Here is a 20,380-nt window from a genome sequence, read left to right as displayed (position 1 = left end):
ATGAATCAGGCTGGGTTTGCTCCTATTCTCCAGTCCTAATGGGCTTCACTCCATCCGAACAAATCTGCTCTTGCTATATGTAGAGCCATGAATATTGTACCGGTATGCAGGAAAGTAGTCAATTTCCAATCCAAAATTTCATTTCCTGCATCATCTCAATGTTTCTCTATTGATGAATGCATCGTTTGAAAAGTAATTTGTTGATGTTGTATATGCAGCCTAGTGATCTCTCCTTATTTATCCAACCAAAAAATCAAAAGACGACACAAAGAAAGTTCTCATACATGAAAAAAATTTGAAAAAGTTTGCAGTCATTAGAATTCCAGTCATCATTGGAATAGATTGAAGTGAAACTGGGACTACAGGAAGTTGTAATTAGAATCTGTCATTCACATTAAATACAAAGAATATCTTAAATGATTTTTCCCTCCCTAATGAAAACCAATCCAAGTAAATCGGTGCACCTAGAGCAGAGATATTCTGACATGCGCCTATTGTACAACTATGTATGCTGGCAAAATCGAAGAAGCAGATGATTTCAAAGAGAGTGCAAGTAAATCTTTTCCCTCTTACTCTCAAATCTCACCAGTTCCAAGAGGTTGCCTTGAGGCATCACCAGAAGCCCATGCTTGATAGTCTTTAACAAGCTGCAAAACAATGAAAGTATATCAGAACTGTCTTTCAAAAGCAGAAAGCTCATTTGTGTAAGTTGGATCTGCTGCTTCATATTTTCATATTACAATTTGCAAAGTTTGCACTCAAAATAAACCAATTAAGAGGACGCAGCAATCGTTGCAAGTGTCACATTAAGAAAAATGAAAACAGTATCATTTCATAATTCTTAACATGATTGTATACAGCATAATTTGCTCATTCAGTACTCTCGACACCAACCCCCCCGCCCCCTTCTGGCCCTTCCCATGCAAATGGCGAATTTCCCCTACCCTCAAAAAAGAAAAGAAGAAATAATAATGGACACTCATGCTGCATCCAAGAGTATTTTAACTGTCAGTAGCTATTTCTATTGTTCCACAAATCTTTTCTAACGCATGCCAGAGATACAAAATATTGCTTGTCAATCTTAACTGTTTGTCACTTTGGAGACTTCAATTTCTCAAACTTCTGGAGCCAAAGAGCAAAATCAAATGCTACAAACTGACCATGTACTCAAAAAAAAAAAAAAAGAACTAAAGCCAATCTAGCATTTTCTAAACCCTATCTTTCCTTTTCCTATAAGCGCAGCTAGCACCTGATAGTCACAAATTCCACAATGAACAAAGCATTTAGTAGTCAAGATATGTGATGTACAATATAGAAGTAAAGGAGTGTGAACCCAACTGTGTTTCACAATCTGATACATACAATTAGAAATCCTTAAAACACTCATCCAGTAGATATGTGGATGATAGCAGCTGTTTCTCCTGCTCCTCTCACCTACTGCAGCCACCATTTTTCGCTGTTTGTCTTTCTCTTTCTCTAGCATGCATTATTCTTCTCCCCCTCTGCAATTTATCTCTAACCTCTTTTATCTTTTCAGAGGAAATATGTCAGGACAGACAGCTTTCTGGTGATGTACAGCACCACTTACAACTGACCAGTCCATACAGTTTAATCTGATAAGTTGGACATAATTCATACCAGTAAAGTAGAATGCTACTTCAATAATAACTTGTGGCAATTGGGAGTCAGCAGTCAGTAAGGATGGCTAAAACCAAACAAAAAAAGAATAGTCTGGAACACCATTCAACCAGCAGCTATTTGTTGATGCCATTCGTGTAATCATGTACACACTTGATTTGTTTAAGAGGAAAAACTCATTCCAAAAATGAAACCTGCTGAGAAAATAGTTTCAGACCAAAGGGCTTCTCTAACATCATTCCCACTCATATAAGCATTATAAACCTGACTCTTGGCTAAACTTCACAATGAAAAAGTAGAGGCTTCAAGAACTACAAGCTTATAGATAGTCTTAAAGACAATTCCAAGAAATAACTTCCTAAACATGATTTCAACCATTAACAAATAAATTAAACACTCAACAAAAATATAAAACTTTTACTTTCTATTCATTTGACAGATATCATTAACGTGATAATCCAATATAAATTTTGATTTGAAAATTGGACCTCATGGGCCACAGATATGAGAGTCTAGAAAGTGAACTATAAATAGCTGAAAATGAAACAACAAATTTGCTAAAACAGTAGAGCATCATGATTTACTCCAAAATTCACATGTAATTCTTCAAACATAATGCCAAAAGTGGATATGTGCATCAAATACATAGAGCCACAAGTACAGACTGATTGAGTTGGTCTGTTTGCACCATGTTGATCATGGTGTTGCTAATTGACTAAATGCTTTTGCAACCATTGGATTAGTGATGATAGACCATCCACTATCATTGAAGGCAGCCAAAAGCAGAATATTGCCACTTTTATACTCGACTATACACCTTACTTTCAACAGCCAAAGATTATTATGAATTACCACCATACCAGACTATCATCGCCAAATGGCTAAATGATATTTGGTTCATCCATTCAACAAAATACTGACTGCAGTTATTACCAATGAGATTTAGAATAACCGACCTGAGAAAAACTCAATCTGCCCACAGACTAAATTTACATATCCACATTCCACTTCATGTAGGCCAATTAGATTGCTAGTAAAATTGTCATTCCATCTTCCTCACTTTTGAACACAAATTCCTTTGCAACATCATGATTGTTTAGATCTATGATCTACCTTATCTGGTGAAAAAGTTCTTGATATTGATAAGAAAACTTAGGGAGATTAAAACAAGTGAATGATGAGGTTCTGCATATTAAAGCTCAAGCATGGTCTTTCAAATTTAACAAGCATGAAAACACCCAGGAGCTATAACACCATATGGAACAAAATGCATAAGTGAAGAACACCAAATCCTCAACAATCCTGCTTCTTCTTAATCAGTGCAAAAGAATTTAAGTAATATTCTACAAACCTGTGCCATAAAGCGGGGCAGCATTAGCCTAAGTATTTGTTCAAGGACTTGGGTCCCAGTTGATTCAATCATTCCCAAAGGAATTGGACTAAACGCAAAAGGAACCTCAATGCTAACCTAGATTAAACAGAACAACACAGATTACAGCAAGAAAAAGATGCCCTTCTATGAAATGCCATGGTGCTAAAAAAGAATAATTTGCAAATGATACCTCAATAACTGCATCTGATGTAAGTTCTTGAACTAATGAGCCACTTCGGTTGGCATCACAAGATATTTGATTCACCATAGAAGCTGCATTCCCATATCAAATCAGTGTCAAAGCACTCCTGAAAGAACCATGCACCTTAATTTAGGTCTAATTAACTCAAATGAATTATGATGCTAAGGAAGTTATATTATTCCTAGGCATCATGCAGCGGAGCATTGTTCAATGTACCATATTCACCACCCCCGAACCCAAAAAAAAAAAAAAATTATTAGCTACACAAAATAGTCAACATCCTAGCTTATCAGAAAACCACTATGTACAGGCAGCTGAAACACTCAAACAAGTGCCAATGAGCTAAGTATATCCAATCAATTGGCAAGGTGACATCCAAATAACAGAGAAAGAATGGGATTGTGCAGAAAAGAAAGATTTTATTATGTTAATGATGATAGAGGTAAAACACATTTCTTAGAAATTTAAATAAATGTCACTTTGTCAGAACAAAGATGGCTGTATTGCCACACAGACACACATAAAAAGTCTTTCGACAAAGATAGCTAATGAGGCAATTTCTACTGGTTAAAACATAGCATATGACCATTTGGAAGTCAGAGAAAGAGGAAGAGAAGACAACCTAAAGGTCTACCAATGTGAAGTCCAAGTGCAAATGCAGTGACCAAATGACAAGCTAGATGAAAGCTATATAAAATTAATTAGTTAAAAAGAGGCATGTTAGAACTCAAATACATGCTTAAAAATTTTTTATTCTCATAAATAGCAAAATAGCCAATTTTGATTCAATTTTTTTCAACCATCTTTTTCTTTAACTGGAACTTATCTTATGCCAGAGAAGAAAAATATGCTACAAAGAGGTCAAGAGGAGCAATGATTTTATCTTTAAATAGAAGGAATCAGAACCAATATATGATCGCTTGTTAATAAAAAGCAGACATATCAAATCAACTATTTTGCAACCTCATTAACAAAAAATTCTTGTATAATGGAATAAGCATGACCACTCTTTTGTAGCTTGCAACTATGCAATAACAAGTTGCAGAATCTGTAGCTTTGATTTGAATTAAAAAAAGCTTATGATGATCTGTTAGCTTTAAAATGAATTAAAATAAATGTGGGTAAAAGTGGCAGGACACCTACATAATTCAATTTATCCTATTAAAACAAAAAATAATCAAAAAACATTGGTCCAACACCTATAATTTTGAGATGTTCATTTTTCATAATAGTCTCATTGCCTTTTTCTTTTCTAAAGCAATGTGAGAAAAAGTATGCACACAGTACTATAATTCTTTGAATGACACTGCTATAAATCATTTCCATACTACTTTGAGCAACCCTGGCTCAATATCAATATATATAACAAGGAAAACACCAAGACAACAAGATTCAACTAAAATGAAAATAGCAATTGAGAATAACTCTTTATTTATCATTAATTAACCTTAGTGCATAATATCCAATAACTCAAGATGCACTTCCAGTTACAGAAGTCATAAAAAACCTGAACCAGAATTGGTTCAACTCAGGACCTCTCCTGCATAATCAATTAACACGTCTTGTTGGTTGTTGCAGATGCAAATCATCAAGAGATCTAATACAACAATTTTTATTTTGCATGATCATGTGTGCAATAAGAATTCTTACCATCAAACTTATCATTTTGCACATTCATCAAATTAAATATTCCAAATGAAAAAAAAAACATTATGTAAACTAAAATATGAATTCTTGGATGGAAAAGCCACAGAAAGATGCTTACCATCAAACTTATCATTTTGCGCAACCACAATTGGTGAACCGTCGAGCTGCAACCAGTGTAGCAAACATTACAACATTATCAAAATACATCAACTATCTATTAACATCCACAACATACCCATCAATGCCAGTTATTTTCTTTCCTTCCACATCTAAAGAGGTTTTCCAAGCACTGTGCCCTTAAGACACAGGTAAAGATGTCATTTCAACAAAAGTTATGCATTCAATACCTCGAAAGTTACCATATTCAAAGTGACATTGTACGCTAAAGACCAATATAAAATACAATTTTTTTTCAATCAGTTCAACTGTGCAAGAAAATTACCTATTCCTAGACAAATTCTCTTTCAACCAGATATATGAGAAACCAAACAAATTCAATGTAATAAAACTTTCAAGTTACCTTACAAGACAAGAGCTTAATACAGCAGCCATTAGGCTGTTCTTCAACCCTAACAAGCAAAACAGGGCAAACCTCAAAATTAAAAAACTTGAACCTATACACATAGCACCTAAACGTATTATCATCTATCCTCTCTATCCTCTCTGCATCCAGCACCGAGTATTGGCTTGCGGGTAGGCGCATATACTCAACTGCACCATTAAAAAAAAATCCCACTTAAAATAAACTCAAAATAAAACAAATTGAAAAAGGAAAAACAAAGTTTAAGATTCCATCCGTCTGCTACTTTCGCTACTTACTTTTTGCTAATGAAAAAAAGGCACCAAAACTTTAAACGAATATGAATTAAAAAAAAAAAAGAAGCTGCATGATATACTTGTATATACATTAATTATGCTATGATTAATATTACAATTTAATTAATTATTTTAATCAATTATTCTATACATTATGAAAACTTCACATGCGGAATTATAAGTGTGCCATGTCTACGATCACTATGTCTGGTAAGAAGAAAGGAAAATAAAGGGAAGAAGAAAAGAAAAGTGAGGAAGGAAAGTTATTTTTACTTCATTGTGGTAGTAGGAAGGATTGAAAGTAAAGGGGAAGAAAGAGATTAGAGGTAAAATTGTAATTGTTAATTTAAGTGAAATAGGTGTTTTCCCCCATTTTCAGAAGAACTGGATTTGAAAGGAAGGAAAAGAGGCAAATGCAGCTATTTCCTTTCTACCAAATGAAGGAAAGGATGAAAAGAAAGTAATTTTCCCTTCCACTTTCCCTCCTACCAAACACAATGGATTATATCTTACGTATTAGAATAATTTCCCTTTAAATGCACAATTAATCTTATAAAATTATAAACTTCAAGAAGAAATAGCAAGAAACAAACAACCAAACTGAGAACTATTAGTCCAAAAATACACTACTATAAATTTTTACTTAGAGGGCGTTTCAACTGCCGAACCGAAACGGACTCCTTCCGACGCGCAACGAAACGGGCTTTCGAGGCGGAGTTCGAGGCAGAAGCCCGAACACAGAGCAACTTAAGCGACGCCGTGCTCATGTAGAGAGGATTTTTGGAGGTTTTAAGGGCATTTTCTGAAGGGAACGGGAGGGAGGCTAGCCGTGTTGAATTGAATGGACAAAATCCTAAAGCCATGTTGAATACGACGTCGGAAAAGAAGCTCCCGACTCCGAAGTAGAGAGAGATAGAACAGATATTTGCTTCGGACACTGGCTTTTCTTTTGAGGGATAAGAGGCTTGCGAGCGTGGTTTCTGCTGCAGGCGTCTCACAGCTGATCACCACAGTGCACGTTAGACTCACGTGCTCGGAATAATAATGGATTATCGAAAACAAAAAAGCCATAAAAAAGATTTTAGAAATTACATTCTAAGATTAGAATCAGATTTGTCCTCTCGTTAAGGGATAAATCATACATTTTAGCATTTTAGCTTAATAATTAATATATTTATCTCTTACATGAAAATTAAGTTTTAAATTTTTTTCATTTATAAAAATAAATATATAATTAAAATTTCCTTTTAAATAAAAATATCCGAAGTAATCCTTAAAATATAGTCAAATTTGTGCACTATTTAAAAAAAAATTAAATATTAGAAATTTAGAATTAGAATCGAAATTGGGCATCAATTGATATTTAAAAGTTACAGCATTAATATCTGAAAACATAATCTTAACCTTTACAACTAGAAAACCCAAACCCAAAATCAAACTTCCCAAAATACCCTCAGAAAAATCCCTTTCAGGAGCTTGTAAACTTAGTGACAGCCTTAGTCCCCTCCGAAACAGCATGTTTAGCGAGCTCTCCAGGCAAAACAAGCCTAACCGCCGTCTGGATCTCCCTCGAAGTAATGGTCGGCTTCTTGTTATACCGAGCCAACCTTGAAGCTTCCTGAGCAAGCTTCTCGAAGATATCATTAATGAAGCTGTTCATTATCCCCATTGTCTTGCTCGATATCCCTATGTCTGGATGAACCTGCTTTAATACCTTGAATATGTAGATTTTGTACGTTTCCACGCTCTTCTTCGCTCTTTTCTTCTTCTTGTCGGCCGTTGATCCACTTTCCTTTGGGAGTTTCTTCTCTGCCCTCGGCTTCTTCTCCGCAGCAGGAGCTTTTTCTGCCGCTGCCGCCGCCGCCGCCGGCTTTTTCTCCGCTGGCTTCTTCTCTGCCTTTGGCGCCATTTCTGCTAAATCGAAATTTTTAAGTGGTGGGAAAGTGGGGTTTGTTTATATAGAAGGAGAGGAAGAGAGGTGATTGGTTGGTCTTTTAGGGACTCGGATTGATGACGTGGACTTTTGGGATTTTAAGGAACCGGACTGGACGGTCAAGATAGATTGTTGTTTTCCAACCTTTGGCATATATTAAGCTTTTGCTTTTTATGGTTAAAAAATTAACAAGGTCCCTCTACTTTTCCCAAATCTTATACTTAATTAAGTCTTTAAAATTTTAATTTTATTTAATTAAATCTTTATTTACACATAAATCACTAAAATCCATTAATTTTAAGCATGTTAATGTCTACGTTATTTGTTTTTTTTTTGGTCAAATTAACGTTCATAAAGCAAAATACAAAAATTTATAAGAAGGTGATATTTACATCGTACACCACATTAAAATTTGTGAAAATATTTTTTGTCATATATATACCCAGTCGACATTGACAAGAGAGATAATGATCATGTAAATTGTCGATATCATAGAAGAATAGATTTTATTGGGTTTTGTGCAAAATTAAGGTTTAATTAATAAAATTAATACTTTAAAAATTTTGAAATAATATAAAAAGTTTTTAGTATTTTAGCTTTTTTTTAATTTATATTTACAAGTGGCAGAATCATAAATGGGTACTCTCAATATTTTTACAAATTATTTTTTCTTTCCTTTTTTTGTTTATATATATATATAGTTAAAAAAAATCTAGTGACTAAGTTATGATATATGGTTACTTTATATATTTATAAATAATAATGATATTATTGTTTATTTCATGTTAAAATGTCTATTTTTTAAAAAATAAATAAATAAAATTCATTTATCAAATAATAAGAACAATATTAAAAGTGTCAAATACTTTTTGTTTAATATTGTTATCAAATAGACAAATCCCCTTCATGAAAATTGAAATCTCAAAGTCATACCTGAACGGAATACCATTGAGCACTTGAAAAATATCTGAAAACAAGTCCCTGCCTCAATCCGTTAAGAAAATAAAATATGAGAAAAAGAAAGAACAGAATCAACCGAGAAGGTTATGAAAGATGAATGAAAAGGCTGTTCTTCGTGACTGTCCAATCTGTAACATCAAGGCTTACAATAATAATTAACTGCTATAACTAACTACAACTATTGATACACATTGAGTACAAGGCTTGCATTTTTACATCTTATATTACAATTAGCCCTTATTCAACCCCGAAGATCCATTCCTTGACTTCTGCCCGGAGCAGCAGGCCCCTGAGTTGCTTAACAGAACATCTACATAACCATTGAAAACAACAAATTGGTGAAATGAAGTTGTTAGTGTTGGGGCATCCTCAGTGACAAATATAACCAAAGTTTCCCTGGATTCCAAAACCAGCTCTTTCTATCATAAACAGCCTTAAGCTGCACCACAAGTCACCCCCTCGATCAACTTCTACCTCAGCATATTTGATACATTGCACTCATCTCTACCTCAAGTGTTGATACTTTGCACTCCCGTCTGTCTTTTCCTGCAGCCACTTCACCTGCTGAGTTCTCAGGAACATCTAAATGAATGCTTACATCCTTCGACAACAAACTGAACACAAGCAAATTTTACACAGATTGTTAGCATTCTTACCCACAGCAAAGAATCTTATGGCTTATTTTTTTCCAAAATTCTGATAAGGTGGTAAAGTTTTATTAAGAAAGTGCTAAGGCCAAAATTACAATATGTATACTTAGCACAATCAGGCCTGCCACTCAATAACTGACTTTGACAGTTGTACAGGTACAATGATTAATTTCAGGTTAGAGTTGAAGGTTGGAACCATTCTATGTCAATTTTAAGGATTTTATCACTGTGCCATAATTTCAGCTAGTTTTTATACTTTTATTAAATGTCAGATTGAGGATAATAGTTAATAGTGTGAATATTCAACAATTAAATTGGGTGATTTGGCATAATATTGGTCACGTGGCATGATACAAGGACTTTTTTCCCATCTGGCTACATGTTCTGGGTGCCTAAAAATCTCAGCTTTTTTGCCAGTTCGCCACATACTTTTTTTTCAGTTTTCTTTAATTATGAATTATTATTAATTATTACAATCAGCAAATTCAAAAGAATAACTATTAGGACCCGAGTGGCCAGTTGGCAAAAAAAGTTTACGTGGCCAAGATAAGGCCACATCAACAAATTTAATGACTAAGTATTCACACTAGCAACAATTATCCTCAATCTGACATTTAAAGAAAGTATAAGAATTAAAACAGTTGAAATTATAGTATAGGGAATTAAATCCTTAATATTGAGATAGTATAGGAACCAATCTTTGACTTCAACCTTATTTTTATTATATTTCTTTCCGCACCCTCTTTTCTAACTAGAGAGAAATGTATCTAAAGTTTGAGGTTGCAAAAGCACCATTAAGGCTCCACAAAAAACATGTTTTCTCTGTTTTCTTTTACGTTGTTCAAGGAATCAGAATATCCAGCATCATCCCAAACCAAGAAGGATATTTGCTTAAAAAGCCTATCATCAGATTTGGATCTTTTATCTAACCTTTTTATCAAACTGACTTAATGCATTGCAAAAGCATCCTAAGCTTCGGACTGAAAACTGGTTTCTAATTATAACCAGAAGCTGTGTAAGTAACTGTTTGCTATCATGACACTTACTTGAGACAAATTCATTACAAAAACAATAACCTTATCTTAAAACATCATGATGGAACATAAAAGTTTTTTATTGATAATCAATTGTTCATTTAAAAGTAAAACTATTTACCCCATTTTAGATATTAGGTTTATGAAAACAAGATTTCTAATATTTTGGATCAGGAAATCTACCATTTGTACCCACCTATTAAGCTGGAACTTATACATGTCATTTGCCTCTAAACCTTCTGCGAGCTCAACTCCTATAAATTGAGAACTTTCAGTATTGCAGTTTTGCTTGTTGTCAACCTGAAACATACGGGGAAAGATTAGTCGTTTAAGCAACTTATTACATCTCTTGTATAGAGAACCTTTGCAAACCTATGGGTACCTAATGTAAAAGATTAAGATCAACTAGCATGAATTGAAAAACGAAGATTGCAACATTAACCTGTATGTGATTTTCTCTACTAATCTGGGCCGCACCATTTTCCAGCAAAGCTTCTTGAGTTCCCAGGGCCTCTTCAAGGGCAATTTTCCTACATTTGCAGCTACTATAGATTTTCTGAACAAATAAACTTGATTCAGCTGTAAGTTCTTCATAGTCTCTAGATAGCATCACGAAAGAAGCCTCCAGCATTTCATTTTCAAACTTGGCTTCACTAATTGCTTCTTTAAGAGCCAAAACTTCATCCTGAAGGAATAATTTTTTCTGTAATTGAGCCAAAATTTCTTCTTCTAACAGTTGGTTCTCTCTTTGAAGGTTGTCAACCTTGTTCAGTATATTTGAAAAAACTTTTTCTGATTCTTTTAATTCTGCTTCCCAGACCATACAATGCACATGTAACTCCATCTTTTGCTTCATTAGTTCTCCATTTTCTTTCTGAAGCATATTACATTCTTCAATGAGTTTGAGATTTTCAATTTTTAGACACTCACACTCTTCTTGAACTTCTGACAATTGCCTTTTCATCTCTTCCATCTTCTGTCCCACATCAACTTTTTGTGCCTCCATTTCATCTTCCAATCTTCTCATTATCTCACCTTTGAAATTCACAGCTTGAGATTCTGGAGTTTGTAGTTCCATACAAAATGACTCTCTCTCATCAGTTAGATACCTTAATTGTTCTTCAAGACCACATAACCGTTCTGATAAATGAACTTCCACTACCTGCTTTCCGTTTTCAAGTTCTGAAGATTTCTTTGCAAGAATTTTGTTGACTGAAATCTGGGAATCCATATTGCCATTAAGATCCATCATTTCGCTCCGTAAATCATCCAAAAATTTAGCAGTAACAACAACTTCTCTTCGCATGATTTCTATATTTTCCTCCAACTGCCTTTTTTCCTTCTCAACAGAAGAAAGCTGAGTTTCTAAATCTTTTAGGTGAAGCCTTAAAGCCTCAAGCTCATTTTCCTTGAGCAAATTGTCAGATTTAAGCTTCTCTATCTGAAGTATTTTTACTGACAATTCCTTTACCAAATCACTGTCTTCATGATAAATAGAACTTAATTGTTGTTTTTGACTAATCAAATCTGAACTTTTCAAAATTCCCAAACCATCATTACCACAAGTTCCTTTAGGATTGGCAAATGAATTAAGAGTACATATTTGCTTTAACTCGGTTAAACAAAGTTGAATCTGTTCATCCAACTCCGCAACTAATTTACACATTTCAATGTTGTTAACAGGCAATTCAGAAATCCTGGATTCTGTAAAGGCACGGGCAAATCCATTCTCAAGATTCTGAATCTTCGACAAAAGATCAACTCCTATAACTTGTAAATTTTCAATATTGCAATTTTGCTTGTTATCAACCTGAAATGAACAAAGAGAAAAGACTTCACGGTTTACTACTTGTATGTCATAGACCCTTTACAATCAAATACTATTTCAAGTTCAATACTGAGCCTCTATTCATTGCGTTCTATCAATTTATCAGTTTGATTTCGCTATTTTCAAAACAGAGGAAAAAAAAATCCTTAACAATTTCAACTCATTTTAGCATCAAAATCTCTCAGTTCATATCCAAAGCAAACGAAAACAGCAAAAGACCAAAACGACATTAAATTTGCTCAAAAAATAGAAGAAAAAAAAAGCACGCAAATGCATTAAAGAGAGCATAGTAATATACTTAAAATTAGGGTAAAGAAAAACACTAACATTTTCGTACTCGAGTTGATGCAGCTTTCTGTGAACAAATGAGGTCGTTTCTTCATCTAACTGCTGGCTGTTCTCTCTTTCGCTGACTGCATTTTCCTTTTCGGATTCAGACAAACTATCTTCAGCTAAGACAGGTTTCTCCATCTTCGCCATTGCCAACCCCGAAATCACGAGAGAGAGGAGATCTGAAGTAAAGCGAAAGGACTATTTAGGAATTTTGACAGTTGAATTTAATTTTCCCTTTTTTTTATTAAAAAAACTCTCAATTTCGCGCGATGTTTTTCAAATCTAGCATTTGGGGCCCCTTATACTATGTAGAAAAAATAATTAAAATTTTGGCTGTATTAAGAATTTATTGGGCTTTGACTTTAATGGCCCATAAAAAGTTTTTCGAGTATAATTTTGAAACTCCCTATGCATAAGAATTGGGCTAAGACCATAAGCCTAATCTTTTATTTACTACAATTTGGCCCCGTTGTTTGGACTAGACAAAACCAATATGTTTTCAAAGAGCTAACGATAATCATGATTAAGACGACAAAATTATAAAAATATTAAATTCAAGATCTGAAATTTATATTAAGCGAGTAAATTCTCATATCTAAATGAGATAGATAATTATGTTATATCATGTACAAGATTTATTTTAGGAGAAAAATTAAAATTAATAAATTGAGGAATTTTTTAAGAAGAATCATATATCGTCATGTGAACTTATTGATATTATTTAAGCTAGCTATAAAGTTAATTGAAAATTAATTAATGTTTAGTTAAATATATCAAAGACACAGAGTTAGATCAATTAAAATGTAATGATATTAAGCCAAAGATCACTGACCCAACAATTTTTAAATCTAAACTGCATGGTCTTCAAAAGTTTAAGCTCAATTGTTAGTAGTGGTTGACTTAAACCCTTATATAGGTTTTAACAATCATATTTATATCTAATATAGAATGAGGTACATCCACTCAAATCCTTGATATCCCCATCAAAGCTACATAATTATAATTAAGACTCACTTCACAAGATCAAGATCTCACCAACTAAATATGAAAGCCAACATAAGGTTGGCACATGCTCTGATACCAATGGTAACAATGTAGATCCAAGCATTACTAGTCTAATAATTTTTTCAGTCTAAATCACTTTATTCTTAAAAGCTTAAACTCAAGTTGTTAGTAGTGATTGACTTAAATTCTGATATAGGTCTCAATAATCACATTTACATCCGATGTAAGATAAGATACTTATTTTGGATTAATATTTGATGCACTAATACTGTATAAGTTTATTAAATGTTGCCACCTTATTAATGAAACAAAAAGCAAAACTTCCAAAAGCTGAATATTAAAAAACTTTTCATAATTAATTAAACGAAAACAAAATATTTTCACTCCAACAAACTTCTTTGACGTTACGTTTTTGTTTTTCAGTAAGACATTCAAAATATTCTCTTATTCTTTTATTTTATCTCTAAATTCAATTTTAGGGTTTATATTTTAGACTTGCTTTCTTGTTCTTCATCCTATGATGGGATTATTAAGTCCTTGTATTTTGCCAATTTTAGTCTTTCAATCAAATATTTAACAAAAAAGAAATTCAAATCTAAAGTTGACGGAGGATTCTCGAAAAAGGGGAAACTTGAAATTCAAGGTTGAGACGCAAATACGAGTTTAATCTCCAATTTGATATCCCCATTACTTATTCGGCCAGTACTCCCTAAATCAAGTTGTTCAAACTCAACAAAAAGACTCGAAAGATGTATAAAGGATGGAAGATTTTTTTGACAATGCACGGCAAGCCATTTTGGAAAAAAAAAATTGATGTCAAATCTTAGCCATTCATTTTATTTGTTAATGTTATTGGTTTGAATTTGCTCAAATCCTTGTTAATGAATTATTCTTACAACAGTTAAAAACTTTTACTTTCTCCCTTTAATCTAAAAGTTTTACTGACTTTAAGTCTAATATTATATGCTTCTTTTTAAGTGAAAAGTGGAAAGTTAGTAAATGATATTGGCTTTAAAACTCAAGTAACACTTGATGATGTTCTCAATGTTCTAAAATTATAAAAATCTAAAACTCCTTTCAAGGCCAAGTATTACTACCATTCTGCTATGATGTTTTACTTTTTGGCATATATATGTAATGTTTGATGAAATAAGTTTGGCTATTTCCAAGACTTCTAGTTAGACATGGGTGGATGATGGACAAATGCGGAGCTAGAGCACTTTTAAGAGGAAACCAAACAAAAAGTGATACTTAACAATCAACCAGAACTTTATTTATTATCCAACAGCATATGAAATGAAATGCCTCTTTATTTTGTGTTTTGAACGAAAATTGGATAGCTTTTTAAGGAAGCTTTTCTCTTATTTTTTATTTACCTCTTCAACTACTAATTTGCATATTGCACTATTGAGTTAGATTGTTGAGATATAAAGTGTTATGATAAGCTTATATTTATATTAAGACTTAGTAATTTTGGATTAGTAGACTTACTCTTATTTTTCTTAATTGCATATAAACCCAAAATATTTGGAAGGGTGCTTTACTTTTTTATCAAGAGAAGTTGCCCTTGATGGTGAATGATGTTTCACTGATCCATGAACATTGTAGACACATATACCCATGGATCCCAAATAAAAAATAATAATAAATAAAATAAATAAATCACTATAAAAAAAATTGAAATGCATGCTTGGCTTTCATAGTCAACAGCTTGCAAAAAGCATTTAATGCCTTTTAGGTAGGGTCACCTCATATTGCCACCCATAGGTTTTCTTTGACTTGGAGCCCTTCACCTGTAAAATCAAACTTTAAAGAAGCATGATTTTACTTTCTAATTGTCCAAAAACTTGGACAATCAAGTTCTATAAGAACCCTCAAAGGGGAAGAGGCGGGATTGAAAAAAACTAAGGGAGGTCAAATTTCAAAAAAAAAAAGACCCTAAAAAAATTCTTTAAGAGCATCAGGCCGAATTTTAAAAGCAACAAAAAAAATCCCTAGCAACAAAACCTAGCATCAACCAAAAAGAAAGGTCTTATTCTACCAACAGACACAATACCACAATCACAAAAAAAAAAAAACCAAAAACTAAAAAGCAAATTAGAGGCATCCCCTGGTGAGTGAGATGGGTTTTAAGGCTTTTGGGGAAATCATTTTTTGAAGAAGAGAGGTCACTAAGGTTTCGGTTAGTGAGAGATTGGGGAGTGAGGCTTCAGTGGAAAGAGAGAAAGGAGGTGTTGACAGCAGTGGTTAAGGTTTTAAAGGAGAGTGGCAAGGAAGAAAAGTATGGTTAGGTTTTGAGTTTGAAAGAGATAAGAGGATTTTGTTTAGAGAGAACGAAAAGAAGGAGCCAACAAATAGAAAGAGAAAGCGAAAAAGAGATATACAAAGAGAAGAGAGAAAAGAAAGAATTTATACCTAGGGTTATGATATAAAACAGTGTTGTTTTGGAGAGGTGAAGGAAGAGTGAGTATAAGCTTGAAACGACGCTGTTTGGGTAGGACCCTTGCATTCCAAATGGTGTGTTTTAAAGTGGACCAAGAGGGTTGAGGAAGCTGATCCAACCCCTCCTTCACGGACCAGTCATCTTGGGCCACTGTTAGCCCAATAAAGGTAAACTCTTTGGATTTTATGAGTTTGGTTTGGTTTTTGTTGTGTTGTGTTTGACACAAATATTTGGTTGAAAAATAAAATAACTTTAGTATGTGATTAATTAAAATAAAAATAAAAAATATTTAAAAAATTTATATAATGTTAGAGTAGGAATGTTAAATGAAAAAAGCATAAAACTATAAATAGAAAATAAATAAATAAATAGTTACAAAGAAAGAATAGGTTTTGATAGATGAAATAAATAGAAAGGTAATAAATGATAATAGACTTAGGTAGGCAATAAAAATATAAATAAATATTTAGCTAAAAAACAAATATAAAAGAAGAGAGGAATAAATTTGGATAAATGAAAAAAAAATAAGACAATATATATATATTTAGTTATAAGGAAAATAGGTTAGGAAGGAAGTGAAAATAATAATAAAACCCGTGGTCATGAAAAATAGGTTAAGTAAGTTAGTAAAAATGGGATAAAAAATAATAATAGAAAAAGTATTTATTTTTGTGAAATGGATTGGGTAAAATAAATAAATAAATAAATAATCATGGCAACAATAGAATAGAATATTTGATTAAAAAAATAGATATAGGTAAAAGGTGAATATTTTATAGAAAAATAGATAAACATTTGAATTCAAAAAATAAAAAGGTAGGGAAATAATAATGGTTATAATAGTAATATATATATATATATATATTTAGGATCAATATTTATAGTTAGGAAAGTATCTAGGTTTGGTTTTAAAAAATATATTTTATAATATCAATAACTCCAGACACTATAAAAATTGCCAATGATGGAATATTCCTTTGGAATTCTAGAAGTCGCAATTCCGAATGAATTTTTCTAAGCTAAGGATTTTGATTAAGATCTCACCAGTAGATAGAAGGGTCTTAATTTCAAATCTCGATATTTTTAACTTTAATAAATGAAAATATATTAACCTAATTATAAATTAAGTAAATATAAAAACAAAAGAAGTAAAGAAATAATGAAGATAATAAATAAATAGTAAAAAATAATAAAACTTTCAATGATGGTAAATTCATGATAGTCAATATAACTAAAATATAAAATGCAAATATAAAATAGATTTATGAGAAAAGATAAAAAATAGCTAGTCAAAAAGAAAGTAGGTTAGGTTAATAAAAAATAAGAAAGAAATTTATTTAGAAAAAAATATATACATAAATAATAATTATGAAATGAGATATTTGACTTAAAAAGAAATAGTATTTAGATAAAAAGCAAATTTATACAACAAAAATAGAAAAATACTTAAATGTAAAAAAAATATATAATAAAATGAAATAAAAAATATAGTAGATAAAAATAATAAATATAAAATATTTATCCATGATATATATGCATATAAAGAAAATTAATAAAAAGAAATTTCAAAGAAATGACAAGAGTTGTAGGAACATTAATAAACAAATATTGAAATTTATGGGTACATCATACCTCGTTATTGTATTGTTGAATGTCATGACATTTGGACATATTGTGTGCACCAGTTGAAGCCCTGATGATGGGACTTTTCGAAAGAGCTCACGAAGGTGAGTCCTTTCAGAAAATTTTCTAGAAGAAAAGATACTTTTGATTCTCACCAATACGATGGGAGGGCTCGGAGAATGTCTTCAATAAAGGTTTCTGCTTGTAATAGGTTTGCGTTCATAAAAAATATTATTTTCAAATGCGAATGATTATCCCAATAATGAGATTTACTCATTAAACTTACGAAGGCTAGTTTCTCGAATATTTCTCTAAGTGAGAGATTACTCCCAGATCCCACTAGTGTGATGGGCGAATTCAGGAAGTACACTTACTAAATAGTTTTCATTTGGCATTATCTAGATTTTGTACTATACATTTCATAATTGCATCATGTGCACGTCTCACCCGTAAAACCGAATTGTAAATAAAATAAATGATAAAATAAATAAACAAGGATTAGGGAAACATTAGAGTAAAATTAAAAAGTTAAGGTTATTAGGATAACATATGATTAAGTGGTACCATTCGTGGAATGGGCATCACGGGGTTACTAATCCTTCCTCATGCGCAATTGCACTCTAGAACCTAATTTTGAAATATGTAGACCGAGTCTTGTTCTTTAAGTGATCCTAAAATTAATTTAAGACTTTGTCGTGAAGAATAAATTTAATAAGAGGCCAATCGTACCTAGATAAAAAAAAATTGATGGCAACTCTTTAAATTTTTCACATCTAACAGTTAGGTTTTCGGACTCACACGTTACGACAAACATCTAACTATTTGGTAATATTACAAAGCTATAAGTTATGATATGGAAACTAATTATTAAGAATATAGTTTATCTTCTCTTAATTCTAGCATAATTGAAAGATATCAATTTTTTTTATTGAAGTATTAACTTTATCGAAATGATAATCTCTAATTTTGCCATGACATATAAAGTTGAGAAGTTGGAGGAAAACCTTGATAGATACATGTGCCTTTAAATTTTACTAGAAATGTACCCGTACATTGCACATGGATATAATAATACATATTGTAATAATTGTATTTATCATATTTTTTATTTTATTAAATTTTTGTAAGTGAGAACAAAAGCAAATCCATATATTAAAAATTACATCTACAAAATGTTATAATCAATAGTAGAAAGTTTTGAAATATTATAATGTAAGGTCATAATATAATGCACAGATACATAGATATCAACACAAAACATAAAGCAATATTATGACAATTTATAATTTTACACCATCATTGTTAGGTTAGGTACGAAAAATAATGCTTGTAAGTAAAAATGAAGATAAGAGTTTTGCGAAGTTTCACAAACGATGTCATTGTTGTTATTACAAAATATATGTAGTTGAGTAAAGGAGTGTTTAGTGTTTTGATATTGAGCCAACATTCAACGAAAAGCAAAAGCAGTACAAAATGCGAAACAAAAGAGCGGAAGATAAAAGAAACAAAAGTAAACAAATTTATAGACAACTAAAAAAATCTCTAAAATGAAAAAGAAGTCTAAGTAAGCAATAAAATTGAGGTAGAAATGATTCATAGATATAGAGATTAAATGCAATTTTCAATGGATGAAGAAAAACTGACCCAAATTAAACGTGCTGCACACTTAAACGATTAATTGTAGTTCTCAAACCTATAAACGTCAAAGACCAACTTTTTTTTTTAATCTCATAGCTTTTCACATGACGGCAACATAATAATGAAGTTAAATATAAAAGTACTGAACAACGTGTTAAAATTTCTAAAATTGAAAAGTCAAAAGCTAACTTTTTTTATATTTTCTTAACTGTCCACAACCAACTTCTTTTGATTGAGAACGGTCTTGGTCTAGCCAATATCTTATAAAATATAACAAATATTATGGTTCATAGCATATAATACCATGAAACTGTAAAAAAAAAAATCACACCAACAAATTAATCTCTCAATGAGAGAAATAAAGATGATTATCATGACAAAAAAAAAATTCAAATCTGAATTACATCAGCAAATACTAGTTACAAAAAGAGAGGAAAGGAAAAGGTGAAAAAATTCATCACTAATTAGTCACAAACTTTTACAGCAAGTGTTAAAAATATTAGACAACAAAGAAGTAAAATAGTGCAAAATGAATCACAACTCCTCTGCTTCAGCTTTAATCATAACGATTTTCCATCATCCTCAGAGAATGTTCAACAAATTCTTAATGAAATAAACCCAGGCAATAGCTTCAAATTGTAACATTTATCGTCTTTTCAATAAACTCCCCTTGTTCTTCCTCTATGTTTATAAGCACACACAAAATAGAAAAAGAGCTTAAATATTTGAAAGGAAAGTGATACATTGATTATAGCCAAGACAATTGTTTTTTCTAATTGAAATAAACAACTAATCAATCAAAAGAAAAATTTTTATAAACAACTTAAATATCATTTGCAGCTACCACACCTAAAACTTCATTTCGGTGACCCCCAACTCCAATGAATATCAAAATGCATATTTCGGTATGAATATTCCATAACCAAACTAATTTATCTTGCCCGAGTTTTAAATTTAAATATTTAATAAAATAATTATCAAGTAAATGTATTAATGCTTACTTGCAAACACTATAAGTGGTGGCTTTAATGACTAAGTCTTGATTTCATTTATGAAATCACCGTGAAGGGCAAAACTCTGTAGATACACATGCATGAAGAGGATAAAATGAATAAACTCAAATAAAATATTTAGGTAAAAAATGCATCAAACAATAGATACTAAAATCGTTGACCAGCATGCCACAAAGAATGTAAACATAATCAGTAACTATAATTAGAATAAACGTAAAAATAGAGAAAAAAAGTCAGAGAAACAT

At 31.8% G+C, this 20,380-nt stretch overlaps 3 protein-coding genes across 6 annotated transcripts; all 3 read right to left on the bottom strand.

Annotated features, from left to right (window-relative positions):
- Window positions 1–316: 316 nt before the first annotated feature.
- LOC110425384 (RAP release 2, galactose-binding-like domain protein, putative (DUF1997)) lies at window positions 317–6,674 on the bottom strand. Of its 4 annotated transcripts, XR_002446011.1 has the most exons (7): window positions 6,319–6,674; window positions 5,380–5,570; window positions 4,978–5,023; window positions 3,201–3,283; window positions 2,990–3,106; window positions 1,363–1,832; window positions 317–647 (listed from the first exon to the last, which is right to left on the bottom strand). XR_002446011.1 is itself a non-coding variant. In XM_021440289.1 (6 exons), exons 1-6 carry the CDS (start codon window positions 6,536–6,538, stop codon window positions 2,748–2,750), a joined length of 666 nt encoding a protein of 221 aa, XP_021295964.1. In that variant the 5' UTR covers window positions 6,539–6,674; the 3' UTR covers window positions 317–2,747. The 4 variants fall into 4 exon arrangements, 3 of the variants coding, with proteins under 3 accessions (XP_021295964.1, XP_021295963.1, XP_021295962.1); XM_021440289.1 differs by having other exon boundaries at window positions 317–2,756; XM_021440288.1 differs by having other exon boundaries at window positions 317–1,832.
- Window positions 6,675–6,990: 316 nt separating this feature from the next.
- On the bottom strand, window positions 6,991–7,589 carry LOC110425259 (histone H2B-like). Its single transcript, XM_021440122.2, has one exon. The coding sequence runs from the start codon at window positions 7,582–7,584 to the stop codon at window positions 7,144–7,146; it is 441 nt and encodes a 146-aa protein (XP_021295797.1). The 5' UTR covers window positions 7,585–7,589; the 3' UTR covers window positions 6,991–7,143.
- Window positions 7,590–8,536: 947 nt separating this feature from the next.
- Window positions 8,537–12,611, bottom strand: LOC110425275 (uncharacterized). Its single transcript, XM_021440143.1, has 4 exons — window positions 12,408–12,611; window positions 10,695–12,062; window positions 10,449–10,552; window positions 8,537–9,182 (listed from the first exon to the last, which is right to left on the bottom strand). Exons 1-4 carry the CDS (start codon window positions 12,558–12,560, stop codon window positions 9,044–9,046), a joined length of 1,764 nt encoding a protein of 587 aa, XP_021295818.1. The 5' UTR covers window positions 12,561–12,611; the 3' UTR covers window positions 8,537–9,043.
- Window positions 12,612–20,380: the final 7,769 nt, after the last annotated feature.

Source organism: Theobroma umbraticum, unplaced genomic scaffold (genome assembly GCF_002168275.2).
Source record: "Theobroma umbraticum cultivar Fairchild unplaced genomic scaffold, ASM216827v3 scaffold_81.0, whole genome shotgun sequence".
NCBI lineage: Eukaryota > Viridiplantae > Streptophyta > Magnoliopsida > Malvales > Malvaceae > Theobroma > Theobroma umbraticum.
This window is presented reverse-complemented; position numbering and strand designations above follow the sequence as displayed.

Coding starts and splice junctions, on each gene's coding strand:
- LOC110425259 (XM_021440122.2), bottom strand. CDS start 7,584: ATGGCGCCAAAGGCAGAGAAGAAGCCAGCGGAGAAAAAGCCGGCGGCG.
- LOC110425275 (XM_021440143.1), bottom strand. CDS start 12,560: ATGGCGAAGATGGAGAAACCTGTCTTAGCTGAAGATAGTTTGTCTGAA. Junction 12,063..12,407: donor ATCAACTCGAGTACGAAAAT/GTTAGTGTTTTT, acceptor TGTTCATTTCAG/GTTGATAACAAGCAAAATTG. Junction 10,553..10,694: donor GTAGAGAAAATCACATACAG/GTTAATGTTGCA, acceptor CGTATGTTTCAG/GTTGACAACAAGCAAAACTG.
- LOC110425384 (XM_021440287.1), bottom strand. CDS start 6,538: ATGGCTTTAGGATTTTGTCCATTCAATTCAACACGGCTAGCCTCCCTC. Junction 3,284..4,977: donor GCAAAATGATAAGTTTGATG/GTAAGCATCTTT, acceptor ATGGGAATGCAG/CTTCTATGGTGAATCAAATA. Junction 648..2,989: donor TGCCCCGCTTTATGGCACAG/GTTTGTAGAATA, acceptor ATTGTTTTGCAG/CTTGTTAAAGACTATCAAGC.